At 57.2% G+C, this 17128-nt stretch overlaps 2 protein-coding genes across 7 annotated transcripts in view; both read left to right on the top strand.

Moving 5' to 3' along the window:
• Nucleotides 1-8111, top strand: part of GPR78 (G protein-coupled receptor 78) — a 31394-nt gene extending 23283 nt beyond the window's left edge. For 4 of the 5 annotated variants that reach the window (XM_063723301.1, XM_063723304.1, XM_063723303.1 and 1 more), the window contains 2 exons: nucleotides 604-717; nucleotides 5127-8111. In XM_063723301.1, the coding sequence (XP_063579371.1) occupies nucleotides 604-717; nucleotides 5127-5436 (424 nt within the window). In that variant the 3' untranslated portion in view covers nucleotides 5437-8111. The remainder of the gene's footprint in view (nucleotides 1-603; nucleotides 718-5126) is intronic. The other variant, XR_010139592.1, reaches the window with a different exon arrangement.
• Nucleotides 8112-10053: 1942 nt separating this feature from the next.
• Nucleotides 10054-17128, top strand: part of CPZ (carboxypeptidase Z) — a 29915-nt gene continuing 22840 nt past the window's right edge. Inside the window, exons 1-2 of one of the 2 annotated variants that reach the window (XM_024246351.3) lie at nucleotides 10054-10321; nucleotides 10808-11064. In XM_024246351.3, the coding sequence (XP_024102119.2) occupies nucleotides 10977-11064 (88 nt within the window). In that variant the 5' untranslated portion in view covers nucleotides 10054-10321; nucleotides 10808-10976. The remainder of the gene's footprint in view (nucleotides 10322-10807; nucleotides 11065-17128) is intronic. The other variant, XM_054554977.2, reaches the window with a different exon arrangement.

Raw genomic sequence — 17128 nt, 5'->3', positions numbered from 1 at the left:
GCCAGACACACCCCTTCTGTGCGTGGCTGTGAGTCTGAGGCATCTGCTTGTTTCTGCCCACTGCTGACCCAGTGCCCTTGCATGGACTTGGGCTTCAAGTCTTGAGCAGGGTCCATCCCCCATGCTTTCTGCTCACTACTTGGCAGGATTTGTCTCCTGAATCTCTAGCTGGTGTCGCCATTGTTCCAAATTACCTCCTGTAGGTGTTCCCCTTTCCCCCTCGGCCCCCTACAGAACACCCAAGAGGCTCTCCTGCTTCTGGGGCGGGCAGGCCAGGTGACTTCTCCCTCCCTGAGGGCCCCAGCCTTGCCCCTCCAGCAGCAGGCCTGCCTCAGTTGCCTCTGTGTGGAGAAGGATGAGCCGGAGGGAAAGGAGGAGGAGCTGGCGCTTCTTTCCAGACTTCCTTTATTTCACCTACAAAAAAGCAAGCCTACCCCTTTCCATTGTTCTTTCTCTCTCCCCCATTCCTCTGTCCTCCTCAGGTTCCAGGCTAAACATCCTCCTGAAACCCTCCTGTCTGCCCTCACTTCAGCCCCTGGGCTCTGGGCCTGGGTTCTGTCCCCACCCTGCCATCATCCTGACCACCGTCCTTTGTCTCCACAGTGTGCGGCAGCGCTGCCTCATCCAGCAGAAGCGGCGCCGCCACCGCGCTACCAGGAAGATTGGCATCGCTATTGCGACCTTCCTCATCTGCTTTGCCCCGTATGTCGTGACCAGGTGGGTCCTGGCAGTCCGGCTCCTGTCGTGGGAACAGCTGGGTAGGCTTGGCCTCAGCTGAGTAGGCCTCTGAGGTCTCCCAGCCAGATATCTGGAGGGCTGCCACCACCAGAGGACCCTCCTCCACATCTGACAGGCTCAGGGCTGTGCTTCAGCTCCTGGGAAAGACCCTGAGAGGGAGGTGGCACTGGCCCCCAACCTGTCCTATAAATGAGGAGACTCTCCTTGTCCAGGCACAGGAAGATATGGGGTCTGTGAATCAGCACCTGGCTCTTTAAACCTAGAAAGCTTTCAAAATCAGGCAACCTGGGACTAACTCAGGCCTTAGACTCCGCATCTCCTGGGCGTGGAGTCGGGAGTCTGGGTGGAAGCTCCAGCTGGAGCCGCGGGCCAGTAACACCGCCATGTGAGTGTTCTCTTTACTCCTCTCTTTCCTGGAGACCTTGGCCTGAGTGCTTGTCAGGTCAGAATTATCTGGAGTCACAGGTAATTTGGGAAAGAGTGTGTGTAAAGGGCCTGCTGGTACCATCATCACAGTGTTGTGCTAAGGGGCAGGGGAGTCTGCAGTTTTTGCCTCCAGGGTTCCTGGGTCACCACTCGGCCACTTGGTTACTACCTTAGCTCCACTCAGGGAAATGTGTGCACCCTGCCTTGCTGGAAGGCACCATGGTTAGAGGGAGGCACGTTGTTTATTAGAGATGGTGACTGCTTGCTATCATGTTTTGCCTTTCTTGGAATCTCCATGGAATTTCTGGCCAGGCCCCTGCAGCACTCAGGCTGTCTGGGAGGTCTCCACCCTATGTGTTGAGCTGCAGCAGGAGGATGCCCTGAAGGAAGACACTCCTGGGAGGGGTCCATGGCCCTCATCCTCAAGGGGCCCAGGTCCCCACCCCAGGGGAGGGAGCCAGCAGGGAGTATAGTACCAGGATTCTGGCTCTGTTTGTGTAGGGTCCTCCTGGGGTTGCTATCTAATGCCCTACAAGCTCTGCCAGCCTGTCCAGGATGACTGCCTGTCTTCCCAGGTTACTGGGTGGCTTAGATATGTTGTTGGGGGGGGGTGGGGGGGCAACAATTGTGTCCCAGGAACCCGGGAGGCCCCAGAGTGCCCATGCTGAGTGGCACCAGCTCTCTTCTGCCTGCCAGGTTCCCTCTGAGCTCTTCAGAATCAGCACTTGGGACACGAGCTCTTGGCGCCACTGATCCCATCTGGCTTAGGGACAGGGAGCCAGGTTTCTTGTGGATCACGGCATCCTCCTTCCTCACATAAAACCTAGCAAAGGACTCTGGTTCTTAGGAAACTTCATGGGTGCAAGTGTGGATGGGGAAACTGTGGCGTCCTTCTCCCGGGAACCAGCTATTTATCTGATTATCATGTTTGTGTGTATGTGTGGCCACGTGCCCGTGCATGCATGCATGTGTATGTTGTGAGGGTTCATGTGTGTACGCACATGTGCATGTGTGTGTTCATACATGCACATGTATGTACATACGTTTAGAAGGTGAGTGCTAAAATTTCAAGAGCTCCAGCATTTAGTTTTGAAATTTTAAATGAATGATGAGTGAGACTGGCTCACTCAGCCATGATATTATGTTGATTCATGGGTGTAACTGTTATTTTCCTGCATGTTTACAATGCCCTGAGCATGTGTGTGAGCATGCATAGCTATGAGTGTACACATGAGTGTAAGAGGAAGAATCCCAAACAAAGTCATGAAGCCTGCCTTTGCAGCATTGTTTCCACAATGTTGTTACCAACTCTGGGATCTGTGCAGCTGAGGATCTCTTCTCTGTGAAAAATGTGGGTACAATATAGCACTAATGAGGTTATATATTTTTTCATGCACTCACTAAGCATTTGATGAGCACCTACTCTGTGCTGGGCTTTGTGCCTGGTCATGCAGTTACAAAAGCAAATGGAACACAGGCTCCTCTCAGTTCTGATGGCGGGAGATGCAGGTCAGCAAGACCAGGCAGGTGTTTCAGTGGGGGAGGGGTCTTGAGGGCTGGAGCCTGGGAGCAGCACAGCTGGATCAGTTTGGACAGACCTGCCTGACAGGTGCCTCTCACATCATAGGAGTGAACCGAATCAGAACCTCAATCCTGAGTGTGTGGACGAGGTTCTAATGCAGTTGGTGGCTTAACTCACAGGAAGTCAGAGATCCAGAAGCGTGTTGTCCCTGCTGCCCCTTAGAAGGTAGTGCACTCATTCCAATTGTCCTGCAATTGCTAAAAATAGTTCAGAGCTCTTCTCCTGGGAATTGTTTTCAGAACTGGGATGCATTGTTAGACTCTTCTGTGGACATCTAGAAGGTGAATTTAATCTGGTTAGAAATAAAGTCACCTTGAGCCACTTCATGTGGATAAAGTAGGTAAAGGAGATGGGGGACATGGGATTTTTATTTTGTTCCTTGGTTGTCACTCTTGAGTTTTACTGACTTAATCCACGGTGCAGATGAAGCCCGTGGGGTGTGCTGCAGTGAGACCAGGAGGGCGGGGATACAGAGCCTCACTTGTGGAGTCTGTGGTCTACTGGAGAGGGGGGAGGGCAGATGGATACGGTCACCAGGTGTTGAGCAGCAGCGGACACGTGAGCGAGCCCTCTTCTCCGCAGGGTCGTGGCTGGTTGGAATGCTGGTAGTTGGCACATGAGTTCTGGTCCCAGTGTGGCTCCAGACACAGCCTCAGCTGGGTGTTTCTGAAGACTTCCACCTGCACCGTGGCTTAACTACGGGATAGACACTCTAGCATGTGTGTGGCTTTCTTACTCACCTGCAGCCCAGTCTCCTAGTGGCTGAAAGAAGTGCCAGGCTCCTCAGATCCTTCAGGAGGACCCTCCTTCCCACTTGTCTGATGGTTGGCTGTGACCAGTCTCCAGTCCATGCCTGATGGTGGGCTCCCTGGATGTGGGGGTGACAGTGTACCTGATGTGCATGTGCTGGCCGGTGGCAAAGCCCTTTCCGGACTATCACTTACTGTAACTGGATCCTCACCGCAGCCTGGGGTAGGTGGTTAGAGCCATGACTGCCTTGGATCTGTGTCCCTGCCCTGATTTTTGGATTCTGGATGCCTCCGCTCTGACTGTGCCCCTCAGCTTCTCTCTGTCCTCACATTCTGGCCCTGCCCCTCAGCTTGAGGTGGCTGCCTGCCTGCCTGCCTGCCTCCTCATCCCCATCCCGCTGGACTGGGTGCCCTGGAGGGAGGGAGTCAGTCTGGTCCATTGCTGCACCCCAGCAGCTGCTATGTTTGTGGGTGGTCCAAACTAATGAGTGATCCAGCCAAACTTGTAAATCACAGGGCTGCAGTCCTTCTGAGTGGGGGTGGGACATCCTGGGAAATTCACTGCCTGGGAGATCACCAGGCTGTTGGGGAAAGCCCTGGCCTTTGGGGGCCCTGGTTCAAAGCCAGGAATGGGGAGGTGGAACAGCTGTCATTGGTCAGCATGTGCGCTTGGGACAGCTGTCAGAAGCCTTGTCCTGACTCCGTGGCCCCCACCTCAGGCTGCTGCCTCTGGTCAGGAGCCTTGTCCTGACTCCGTGGCCCCTACTCTAGGCTGTGCTGAGAGCAGAGGGGTCCATCAGAGTCCCCAGAGGCCCATCCCCCTGCTGCTTTCCCCCACGCGGAGCCCAGTCCCTTCTACTCTGAGTTCTAATCTGATTTCAGAAAAGCACTGAGCTCAGACACAGAATATGAGACTGAGCCTTTCCTCTGGGAGTTGTGTGCCTGGTGGTCCTAGAGACACCCTCGAGCTTCTCTGAGTGATGCTTTGAGACGGTGGGTAGGGAAGCACCCTGCGTGGTGTGTGGTGCCCGTGGACATCCTGTGAGTGACTGCTATTCATGTGGGTGAGGTGGTCATGCTTGCTCAGGGTCTGTTCTGCAGCCCAGGTTGACACCTGTTACTCCAGCCTGGTTATTAGCATTGTTCTAATTTGTTCTCAACATTGCCCAGGTTTGGGAGATAAATGCCAGAGGGGAGTCTGGTTGGGGGCTCCCAGAGCTCACATCTGGGGTGTCTTGGTCTGCAGCCTGGTAGTGGTAATGGCTCCCTCGGTAGCTGGTTCTGTGTGCAGGTATCCGCGGCAGGTGTGCGTGCAGGTGGGTGGACTGAGCTGAGTGTGAGGATGGTGGGAGAAGGCCTTGGTGATGGTGGTGGTGCTGCCACCTACTGAGCACCTGCTGTGTGGTGTGCGGGCTGATGTTGGCTTGCACCGCAGTCCCAGGACTGGGCCTTGTAATCCCATTTTAGGAAGAGGAGCCCGAGGCTCAGGGTGCTGGTGCAGAGCCCCCTGGCTAGTGAGCGTCAGGGCTGCGGTATGTACTTGAGTGTGGTTCTAGCACCTTCCCCCGGAGTGTGAGTGCGTGGCAGGTGCTGTCACTGTGGCTGAGTCAGCTGCTCCGCTTCCCCAACAGGCTGGCGGAGCTCGTGCCCTTCGTCACCGTGAACGCCCACTGGGGCATCCTCAGCAAGTGCCTGACCTACAGCAAGGCGGCGGCTGACCCGTTCACATACTTTCTGCTCCGCCGGCCGTTCCGCCAAGTCCTGGCCGGCATGGTGCACCGGCTGCTGAAGAGAACCCCGCGCCCAGCGTCCACCCATAACAGCTCTCTGGATGTGGCCGGCATGGTGCATCAGCTGCTGAAGAGAACCCCGCACCCAGCGTCCACCCACAACAGCTCTCTGGACACAGAGAATGATTCCTGCCTGCAGCAGACACACTGAGGGCCTGGCAGGGCTCATCACCCCCACCTTCTAAGAAGCCCTGTGGAAAGGGCACTGGCCCTGCCACAGAGATGCCACTGGGGATCCCCAGACACTGGCGGCTTGACTTTGAGCTGAGGCTGAAGTACAGGAGGAGGAGGAGGAGGAGGAGGAGGAGAGAGCCGGATGTGGGTGTGAACAGAAGGAGCGGCAGAGGAGAGCTCCGGGCTCGGCCACCTGGCCACTGGGTAGCCCCAGGACAGTGGCTTTTCCTCTCTGAGCCTCAGCTTCCTCACCCCTGTTCTGGAGTCATGGCGATGCTTCGAGACAGTGGGTAGGGAAGTGCCCTGTGTGGCATCTGGTACCCGTGGGCATCCTGTGAGTGACTGCTGTTCATGTGGGTGAGGTGGTCACTCTTGCTCAGGGTCTGTTCTGCAGCCCAGGTGGACACCTGTTTCTCCAACCTGGTTATTAGCATTGTTTTGATTTGTTCTCGGCATTGCCCAGGTTTGGGAGATAAATGCCGGGGCGGAGTCTGGTTGGGGGCTCCCAGAGTTCACATCTGATAGTCTGTGGTCAGGGCCCAGCAGGCACGGGCAGTTCCTGGGACGTGCCCATCTCTGGAAGCCTAGAGGTCCCCAGCTCCAGGTCTGTCCGCTGTGACTGCCTATGTGGGCACGCAGATGGAGCCTGTCTCCTGCCTCCCTTTCCGTGGTTTGCCAAGGGTTTGGCATCTTAACTGCAGAGGATGTGGAGTCTGTGTGCTCAGAGCCTTTTCTGGTGAAGATATCATCAGAGCATGTGACCTCTGTTTCCCCCCGAAGGCCACTGCTGGGCCTCTGGATCCTAGACATGAGACGGTCAAGAGATTGAAGTAGTAGCCAGGGCCCAGGTGTCCAGAGAGGGTGGCCTGGGATGGGGAGGGCCCTTGTTCCCCAACAGCAGTGCTGGGGGAGCCAAGAGAAGGTGGAGCATCCCTGAGTAGCGGTGTGCATCACCCCCAGTTTAGTAATCACGGGGTGCCATTCCCCGGTGGGGGCACCCACCATCAATGTCATTGAATGTCCCCATGGGACAGTGTTGAGGACTTTTGTGCACATCTGTCCTATTTCCCAGCTCAGGGAAAGGTGCACAGTGCACACGGGCACCCGGTGGAGAGGTGTGTGTGTGAATGAGTGAGCGAGTGAATGAATGGACACGATTCTCTCTTCAGCCTCTGTCATTGCTATTTTCTTCAAGGCCCAGGGCCATCCCCTGCAGAGGTAGGGTGGGCTGCAAGACCTCAGGCCCCTGCCTCATGGGACTCTCTGATGGGCTTCACCCATGGGCTCTTGCAGGCGTGGAACTTGTATCATGACACCCTACTCCCAAGGCCAGCAATGCAGGGAGAGTGTGGACATCAAATTCTTTCCTTCCAGAGGCTGAATTCTTCAAAGACACATGCGGCTGTCACTTGCTCTTGGCATTAACAGTGGAGAACCCAGCTGAAGTGGCTTCACAGATTCTTCCCCAAAAACACAGGTGTTATTATTATGCTTTTAAAAAACTTTTTGAGGCAGGGTCTAACTCTGCTGCCCAGGCTAGAGTGCAGTGGTGCAGTCTCAGCTCACTGCAGCCTCTGCCTCCCATGCTCAAGGCATCCTCCCACCTCAGCCTCCTGAGTAGCTGAGGACACAGGCACGGGACACCATGCCTGGCTAATTTTTGTATTTTTTTGTAGAGATGGAGGCCTCACTTTGTGGCCCAGGCTGGTCTTGAATTTCTGATCTTAAGTGGTCCGCCCACCTCAGCCTCCCAAAGTGCTGGGATTACAGGTGTGAGCCACCGCACCCAGCCAAAACCAGGTGTTATTTGCTGACTCGCCAATGCCTCCCCCAAAAGGATAAATTTAAAAGTGTGTGTAATTCAATTTAAAAGTGTGTGAATTACACGAAGTGTAATTCAAATAAAACAAATTATCTTTTGGAATAATAGCAACTATAGGTATGTGGTCAGGAAGCAGTTAAAAACATTAAAATACAGACCTGGCCAGTTCAATCAAGCCCAGGAGTTCCAGGCAGGAGGTGGCACAGGTGGGCGTCATGCCCTGGTTCACAGAGGGCACATGAACTCGAGACCCTGCTGCACCCCGGTGCCCCTGTGCCCCTGTGCCCCTGTGCTTACAAGGGATGGCACTTGCACAGCAGAAGCAGGTTGGTCCCCATTTAAAGCTCCAGAGCCCAGGCTGTGAGCTCCTTGGCTGAGCCCTCTCCTGTCCCTGGGAGGTCCCCAGGTGCGAGGAGCCTGCCAGCCAGTGGGGCCTACACTCTCTGTTATTGCGTCTCTGCCAGGCTAAAATCCTTGGTCACTACTTTAGAGCCACTCAAGGAAACGCGTGCACCCTGCCCTGCTGGAAGGCACCATGGTTAGAGGGAGGCACACTGTTTCTTAGAGACAGGCACTGCTTGCTGTCATGTTTCACCTCGGAAAGCTTCCTCGGAAGCTCCATGGAATGTTCTGGAGCAGGCATCTTAGGGCATTCCCTCCGCACTTCTCTGCCAGCCCATGTGGCTCCCACACTGGGCTGTCCCTTGCCTTAGGCTTGTGGCCTTTTTTTTTTTTTTAATTTGAAAAATATTTTTCATGTGCACTTAGACGTGTTGCAGAATGATGCTGGGTCTCAAGAATGCTGTGAATCAATAAACATTTTATTCAGAGGGTGTCTCATTTCCATGGAAAGGGGGGAATTCTGCCGTGCATTAGCCACAGTCCAATCACCGGGATAGCAGAGCTTTCTAGATGCCTGGGCTTGCATGCAATCCCCTGCTGGGCTTCCAAGACCTCCAGGCTAGGCCCTGTGCCGTGTGCGGTGAGCGAGGGAGCCTTCTCCTGTTGTTTTGACGGTGGAGCTGCAAGCTTGGGAGGCTTTCCCATGGGTGGGCGGGAAGCAGAGAGCCATGGGGGCTGTGAGGCTGGCAGGGAGCTTGCGGGACATAACTGCTCATTTATTTTATTTGGGGGACCGGAGTTTTTTTTATTGATTCCATCTGTCAGAGGGCTGCAGCATTCCATGATGGGTGAGGCAGAGGGAGGCCCTGTGGGAGCCCAGAGTGACAGTCCTCTCTCTCAGCTTGCCTTCTTGTCCTTTTGAGACCATGATCTGGTTCTCCCAAGCCTCCCCCCTGCTCTTATGGGGTGTAAAACTCAGCCAGAAGGGGTTCTGAGCCAGGAGCCCTCTCTCCATCCCCTCTGTGCTTGACCCTCGCCCTCCTCCTGCCTCACCTGGGCACCCATCCATGGCCAAGCCTCCAGAACCCTTCCTGGTCCCTGGTGAAGCAGCCCTTCCTCTCACCCACCCTCCACCAAGCAGAGCGAGCTCCTGGAAATGCAGCCAAGAGCAGGTTGTGTTCCTGCCGGAAGCCCTGAGAAGTCCCCAGGCTGTGGTCTCTGCTCCTGAGCCTGGCATTGCTGGCCCTTTCTGTTCCCTGTCCTCACTGCTCCCCACTCCTATCCACGTGGTCTTGGGCCACAGTGCTGGGTGCCCTAGTTTACTGGCCCCTCCCCAGGGGGCCTGCATCCTTTCTGGGCCTTCTCTTACTACTTCCTCCTCCTCTGCTTAGCCAAGTCCTTCCACCTGACCGAGGCAGACACAACCCTCCCTCCTCAGGCGCTCACAGCCCCAGCGCCCCTCTCTCAAGCGTCCAGTGATAGAGTGGGCACGAACAGGGTTGGACCCACTTTTATCCCCAGTACCCGCTGTGCAGCAAGTGCTGGGGATGCCGGCATGCGCACATCATGTCCAGCTGGGGAGCAGGCTTCCAACCACTGACGGGCTCCTCCGGCTGCCATGCTGCCCCCACCCCATCCTCATGAGCCCCAAGGTGGGCGTGATGCTGTTTCTCAGTGGAGAGCTGCCAGGCTCGAGGAGGCCAGGCCACTGGCTCAAGATCTTTTGAGCGGTGAGTCTGTGCTCTTTTGATGACACAAAGTGGCTTCTCTCCTAGAAGCTTGTCCTGCAGGTCGCCCCCCATGGGCCCACACACCTGGCCCCGGGGGCTGTGTTATTGCAGACTTGGCTCTGGCCGCACCTGCTGGTTTACTGGCCCCACCTTGACTGCACAGGTGTGGCTGGGTCCTGTCCCCATGGCCCATTGCGCACTGGGCTGGCTGGACAGTGTCTGGGGATTTGGCGTGATGGGGACGACTTGGATGCCTCTTTACCCCTGGGAACAATTAACCCTGTCTTGTGATTTGCCCCTGAGGAACCATTTGGTGGGTTGGGCCCTCGTGGGTGAGACGCTGTGGATTAGAGGCTGTCCCTTCCAACTTAATTGTGGAGGAGAGAAGCTGGTTCCAGGAAAGATGACCAAATTCTCCCCCCCGAGTCTTAAAAAGTGACACAAGCTAGCATTCAATTTCCTCAAATCTAAAATGCCATTGATTTTAAACTGTCTCACTGTTTTATGTACCACTGAGAAGGAAAAGCCCAAAATAAGGGCTGTGCTAGGAGACACCCTCACAGGTGGGCCACTCACGACTGAACGCTCAGCGTCCGTGAGAACGAAGCTTGCCACGGCAGGGGACAACAAGGAGGCGCCGTGTCCCCACCCCAGCTCTCAGGGAGGAGGAGGAAAACCCTCCCCGGGACTGTGTACTGCCAGCTGGGGCTTGGGAAAGCATGGAGTTTGAATTCACCCTCAGACCTGGGCTGGAAAGCTCAGACAGGGAAGTCAAAAACCGTGGCGCCGGAGGCTGGCCGGGGCAGTCAGAAGTGCTTCCGGAAGGACCCAGCTGAGTCCAGGCAGACAGAGGGCAGGGTTGAGCATCAGACACCCCAGATCCCGGGGGGTGTTGAAATAGGCATCTTTGAGCAGATGACCTGCAGGAAGCAGCACCCGCTGGGTGCCAGCAATGAGTTGGGGCCACAGTGAGTACTGTCTCCATTACCCCAGCCTCTGGGCAAAGGGGCTTGTCCTAAGTCTCAGGGTTGAGTGGCAGCTGGCTCCGGGGCCTGCTACTGGTGCACTGGTATAGCGGGCAAAGGAACCCATGAGGCACATGGCTCCTAAAGGTCCAGCCACCCAGCAAAGCCCCCTCCCCTGCATCCACACCAGGGACAAGGGTCAAAAGGTGGGGACATGCCTTCACTTTCCTCACCTGACAGGCCCTGGTCTGCTGGGGTCAGCGCTGCAGCCAGAGCCCCCTCCACCGGCAGATGCATCCTGTGCAGGCGACCAGGGGTTTTAGGCAGGATCAGTAGAGAATCTGCAGATCAGCTCCACAGTGCACTCAGGTGGCAGATGGGGAAACTGAGGCCCAAGGAGGGGCGGGGAGCCCTTTGGACGGGGCGGGGCACTCCGCCCGGGGCAGGCAGAGGCCTTTATCTGCTGTCCTGCCCCTTCTCCTCCCCCAGCGGCATCCTCTCTAGCTTCTGGCGCTGCCCACTGTAACCCGACTCCGGCATTTGCGTTTGGGGCGCCCTCCCTGCGCCGGGGGCGGGAGCCCAGCGAGCGCAGAGCCCCGGCCCGCGCGGCCCGAGTGCCACATCACTGCGCCGGCCGTCCAAGGCCCGCCGCCCCACCATGCCGCCCCCGCCGCCGCTGCTGCTCCTTACAGTCCTGGTCGTCGCCGCTGCCCGGCCGGGGTGCGAGTTTGAGCGGAACCCCGCCGGTAAGGCCGTCCCCTGCCCCCACCCTCCACCCTCCACCCTGCAACCTCCGGGGACTGTGACCCGTCGCTTCCCAGGGGCCCGGGAGCTTTCTTCCAGTTGGTTACGCGCCTATGGCCCTGGCGAGAACGTCTCCAAAGTGGGCAGCATGTGGCCTGGGACTGGTAGGGTGACCTCTCCCCTGCACGGGGACACCAGGGAGGCTCTCTACGGCATCCAGGCTGGGACCCCAGGCAGCAGAGGGTCCCTGTGCCTGGGCCGGGGGTGAGGTCTTTCTCCTGTCGGACACAGCAGCAGGGGCGCCCTGCAGGTGGGTCCGAGGGAGCAGGTGCCAGGACTTTGCAGGGCGAGAGGCCATCCAAGGTCCGCGGGTCCTTCCAGGAACGGGGCAGTCTCTCTGGGCTGTGGCAAACTTTTGACCCCTCCCTCTCTCCCAGCTGGGGCTGCGTCTCCGGAAGTGGCCCTGAGGGCTGGGAGGGGGCGTGGGTCCCCTGGAGGGATCTGGGGCCCGGAGAGGGAAGGGACGCAGGGACCCTCTGGGAGGTCTGCCTGCACGACCTCACCCAAGGGGTGTGCAGCGGGGGTGGGGAGCAGGTAGGTAGAGGCTGGAGGCTGGATCCTGGGCTCCCGCCTGGCCTCACGGCCTCTCCAGGTGTGGGGGTGCATCTAGCCAACCGTGCTCAGGACTCTCATCAGGAGCAGACATCTGGGCTCCTGCAGGAGTGGGGCCCTGTGTGGGTTCAAGGGTGCAGGGTGTCAGGTTCTGAATCGCTTGTTCTCTGGGGTTTGTGGATACCTGAGAACTGCCTGAGCCCTGCGAGTGGATGTGCCAGGACCACGTTACCCCACCCTAGTGCGCGGTGTCGATGCTTTTCCTTTCCGTCCTGTTGATGCCTGGATTTTCCCCCCACCTCTGCTCCTCCCCTTACCTCTGGGCTCTTTTCTACCCGCTGCGTGTATGCTCATGCAGGTGTGCAAGTGGGGTGCTGCTGGAGCTTGTGCCGTGTTGTGGGTGGGCCTCCCCTCGGCCCCTGAGAGCCCAGACAGTATCTAGAATCATAGGCTTGTTGGAGACCACAGCCCCCTCCTCCAGGAAGCTCTCCTGACCTGCCCTTTCCCAGGAAGAAATGCGGCCTCCTCCTCCGCACGCAGGCAGCACAGACCGCCCTGTCCTCACCCAGCAGGATGCATGGGCTGGTCTCCGTCCCTGGCAGGTGCTGAGCACAGCCATGGCATCAGCAAGTGTTTCTGGGAGAAATCACTCATCCTCCAGTCCAGTCTCCCCTCTTACGGATGAGCGTGGAAGTCAAGGACCTTTCCAGCCCACAGGCAGAAGTGAGCAGAGCTGGTCAGCTGCAGTGCAGGCCCCACACCCCGGGCTGCCATGTCCCTGTCTGGCCATCTGGGTCTTGCTCAGAGCAAGCCTGGTGCTCTCTCCCCTCTGCCTCACCCTTCCCTGGTGGAGGATTCCCTGTCCTCACTGGAGCCTGGGGACAGAGGTAATTTTCATGTCCTAGGGTCTGGGATTCAGATTCTGACTCCTCGACTCTGCTGTGTGACCTGGGCAGATGGCCTGACCTCTCTGACCTCATTCAGGTCTCATCCCTCACCCAGGCACAGCCGCTGGTCAGTTTAGGAGGCGGAGGACTGACGGGCTCTCACTCCCCTGTTGAAGAAATGCTGCCACCTCGTGGTTAAGAGGCTTAGAACTGTTTCAAAAGCAGCTTTCAGACCAGCGCCGTCCGACAGAAACACAAAGCCATCCACACACGGAATTTTATATTTTCTAGTAGTCACACTAAAGAGGTAACAAAAACAGGTGAAATTGATTTTAATAACAAATTCTTTTTTTTTTTTTTGAGACGGAGTCTCGCTCTGTCGCCCAGGCTGGAATACACTGGCACGATCTCGGTTCACTGCAAGCTCCACCTCCCAGGTTCACGCCATTCTCCTGCCTCAGCCTCCCGAGTAGCTGGGACTACAGGCGCCCACCACCACGCCCAGCTAATTTTTTGTATTTTTAGTAGAGACGGGGTTTCACCGTGTTGGCCAGGCTGGTCTCGATCTCCTGACCTCGTGATCCACCTGCCTTGGCCTCCCAAAGTGCTGGGATTACAGGCGTGAGCCACCGCGCCTGGCCTATAACAAATTCTATTTAACCCAATATGTCCAAAATATTCCAGCATTTTGGCATTCATATAAAAATTATTAATGAAACATTTATACTGTTTTTAGTACTAAGTCTGAAATTTGGTGTGCATTTTACACATCGCACACATTGGTTTGATCTTGCCACATGTGACGGGCTCAGTGGCCACGTGTGGCTCATGGCTGCTGTACTGGAGAGCGTGGCTTGAGAGACTTCTAGGGGCACAGCCTTTCACCTCGCTGTGCGTTTGCAAGTCTGCAGGGGGATGCGGGGATGTCTGTGTCCCACGGTAGGTGGGGTGGGGAAGCAATGGTGAATAGTCTAACCAGCCACAGTCGTCCTGGCTTTGCTCTGTGGCTGCCAGGGCAGGTGGGGCCTGGGAGAGGCAGAGAGTGGGCTTTGGGTCAGCAGGCCCACCCCTGTGTGGTAAGGGCTAAAACCAGAGGCCTACGGAGGCCAAGCCAGCTGGCAAAGGCCCAGCCACATCATGGGACTAGCTGTGTGGTCTTGGGGCAGTTGCAGCCCCTGAGGACTCCTCCCAGACCATCCTGACTCTCTTGTCACCACAGCAGCACCCACTGGGGCTTGCTGATTGTTGGGGGAAGAATTGTGTCTTCCAGAAAAGACATACTGATGACGTAATCCCTGGCACCTGTGAACGGGAGCTTACTTGGAAACAGGGCCTTTGTGGATGAAATCTGATTCAGATGAGGCCACACGGGATTAGGGCAGGCCCTAAGCCAATAACTGGTATCCCTAGAAGAAGAGGGAGATTTGGGCAGAGACAGACACAGGAACAAAGTTCACACATGACAACAGAGGCAGGGACCGGAGTGCTACAGCCACGAGCCAAAGAGCACCTGGGGCCACTGGGAGGGGCGGGAGAGTTCTTCCCTTAGAGCCTTCAGAGGGAGTGCGGCCCTGCAGACCTGCAGACTTCCAGCCTCCAGGACTCTGAACTGTTGTTGCTTTTTTTTTTCAAGACAGAGTCTCTCTCTGTCACCCAGGCTGGAGTGCAGTGGTACGATCTTGGCTCACTGAAACCTCCACCTCCCAGGTTCAAGTGATTCTCCCACCTCGGCCTCCCGAGTAGCTGGGACTACAGGTGTGTGCCACCATGCCCGGCTAATTTTTGTATTTTTAGTAGAGACGGGGTTTCACCATGTTGGCTAGGTTGGTCTTGAACTCCTGACCTCGTGATCCGCCTGCCTTGGCCTCCCAAAGTGCTGGGATTACAGGTGTGGGCCACTGAACCCGGCTGTTGTTGATTTAACCCAATCATGGTGGGCGCTTTGCTAGGGCAGCCCTGGCAAACAAACCCACCCCGCTCTGTGCCTTGCACATGGCGGCCAGTGGAAGTGGGGGTGACCCAGCCAGCAGACACTCTTCCTGCCCCTTGGGAAACCCCGATGGAGCTGCACGGCTTGTTGGGGGGTCACAGGGGATGGTCCTGCTCTGCCCACCATGTGCCCCGAGCCTCTGTGTGTTGAGCATTCACTGGGCACCTCACCCTGCTGTTGTATTAATCTTGATGGATCCTCCAACAGCCCTGTGAGGTAGACGTGATCATTATCCCAATTTACACATGAGGAAACTGAGGCACGGGCAGTGGTTCATCCTGGAGTCTTAGTGCCCTCATCTGTGAATAAGGGAGACTCGAAGCCACAGGAAGCCAGGAAGGATCACCTGTCCAGTCCCTGTGTGATGGTCTAGTCACTCGTGTGGGCACTTGGTGGCTTTGGAGGAGCAGGTGCAGGGATGGACACCTCACCTTGCAGCTCCCTGAGGCCAGCAGAGGCCCCAGGGTCAAGTCAAAGTTAGTTCTTCCACTCGCTCATGTCTGCTGAGTGAATAAACAAAGTTCCAGGTTCACCCAGGCTCGCCAGCTCAGGGCCAGGCCACGCTCAGTGCCAGCCGGGCACCGTCAGAGCCCTGTGATGGGTACCCAGGGAGTGGAGCAGGGGTGCTGGGCTGAGATCACCTTGACGCTTGAGCTGACTGTGCTGCAGCACCTGCCTCAGTCCAAGCTCAGTGCAAGATGAGACCACGGGTCAGCTGAGTGCAAACCCTGCTGCCAGAGTGGCCCCACTGGCGGCCAGCTTTGCACCCTAGTGCTCACTCAGGGCCCTGCACAGGATGGGTGCTCACTCAGGGCCCTGCACAGGATGGGTGCTCACTCAGGGCCCTGCACAGGATGGGTGCTCACTCAGGGCCCTGCACAGGATGGGTGCTCACTCAGGGCCCTGCACAGGATGGGTGCTCACACAGGGCCCTGCACAGGATGGGTGCTCACACAGGGCCCTGTGTGCATGCAAGCCTTCTATCTGCTCTTCCCAACATCACCCAGTTGTCTTTAGCCACACAGACAGGCGGGCGAGGGCACAGTATTTCAAGCAGAATCCTGGACCAGCTTTTTTTTTGTTCCTTTTTTCCTAAAGTTCAAGGTGTCATGCCTCATTTATGCTGCAGATTGGTGGAGTCTGGGGACGCTCTGGACCATGAAGGCCTGGGAGTCACGTGAGGGTGCCAGGGAGGGTGTCTGGACAGCCTCATGCCCACAGGCCCGTGACAGCCATCCAGGGGGACTCAAGCTCCTCTGTGCTCATCCCAGCGCACGTTGTGGGCATCTACGGGCATGGATGGGCAGGTGGGCACACTGCAGCACCCCTCTTGGGTTAGGGCCGCCCCACTCCCAGATGCTTTAGGAAAACAGTGCTCTTGCCTGTTGCTCTCCCACACTTAGCACAGCACGGGCTCCTGCATCTTGTCTCCGGGTTGTTCTGAAACTGTCGCAGGAATGATGCACACTGTAGCTGATGGAGCCTCTTCCCCCCGGAAGATCCTGTGCTGGGCTCGGACCATAGGTCATCTCATCTCACAGTATCCCTGCAAAGTGATTATAATGAACACATGTAAAATGGGGGAAATGGAGACACAAAAGAGCCACTTGCCTGGGGCCCCCTGCTGTGATGTGGGGGTTGGCACCTGGGCCTGGTGGTCTGGGGCTGGGCATCTTCGTTGCCCTCCACAGCCCTTGTGGTTCGTAGTCCATGTCCCCCGCCAGCTTGGACAGGGAGGGAGAGCGAGCCCAAGGGCAGCTGCGTCTTCCCCAGGGCCGCCCGCACACGCCTGTTCCACGCCCGGAGAGCACTGTGTGGACCTCTTTTGTCGTCTGTGATGAGGGTGGAAACGGGAGCTCTCCTAAGAGTGCTTGGTGGAGGACTAGTGCCCTAAATGTCCCCATCCCACAAGAGCTTCGTGAGCTGAATGGTGTAGGGATCCAGGACTGTGGTTGCCCAGTCCCCAGTGGGGAAACCGAGTCCCAGGAGGTTCCCGAGGGTGGGAGCTGCCTGGCCACAGAGCAGCCCAGGTCTCTCTGACCTTTGGAGAGCCCCCAGACCCTAGGGTGAGCCCCCAGATCCTAGGGTGAGCTCCGAAAAGCGGCCTGCACTCTCCCGGCCTCAAGGTTCTGTCCCAGGTTTTGGCTGGAGGTGAAGTCACAGCCAGGCAGGCCTTTTCCTCTGCTCCAGCCTGCTTGCCCCCTTCTCCCTGGCCCCCCGCACCCACTCCACACGTCCTGCCTGTGGGTCACGTCCCCTTCTCCAGGTTCCTGCTGCTCCCACTGCCCAGCCTGCCCCCTCTTTGGCCAGGTGGACTCCGGCATGGGCCCGTCCCGGCACTAGCCGGGTTTTAAATCTGATGCCGGGTTCCCCGCCTCAGACGCATTCTCTCCCCGCTTGATGCTTTAAACCTGATGCCGGGTTCCCCGCCTTGGATGTGTTCTCCCTGCTTGATGCACACAGAGCCTTGGGTCCCTCTTCATACAGGGCCCTTAGCAGCCAGCATTGCTTAGGGTTGGCTGTGTTTGGCCTTCTCAGAGGCCTTACTGTTGGGTTCACATGTCTGGGCTTCAGAAA

This window comes from Pongo abelii, chromosome 3 (genome assembly GCF_028885655.2).
Source record: "Pongo abelii isolate AG06213 chromosome 3, NHGRI_mPonAbe1-v2.0_pri, whole genome shotgun sequence".
In the NCBI taxonomy this organism is placed as follows: domain Eukaryota; kingdom Metazoa; phylum Chordata; class Mammalia; order Primates; family Hominidae; genus Pongo; species Pongo abelii.
Note: the sequence above shows the minus strand (reverse complement) of the source record. Positions and strands in the feature narration are given on the sequence as shown.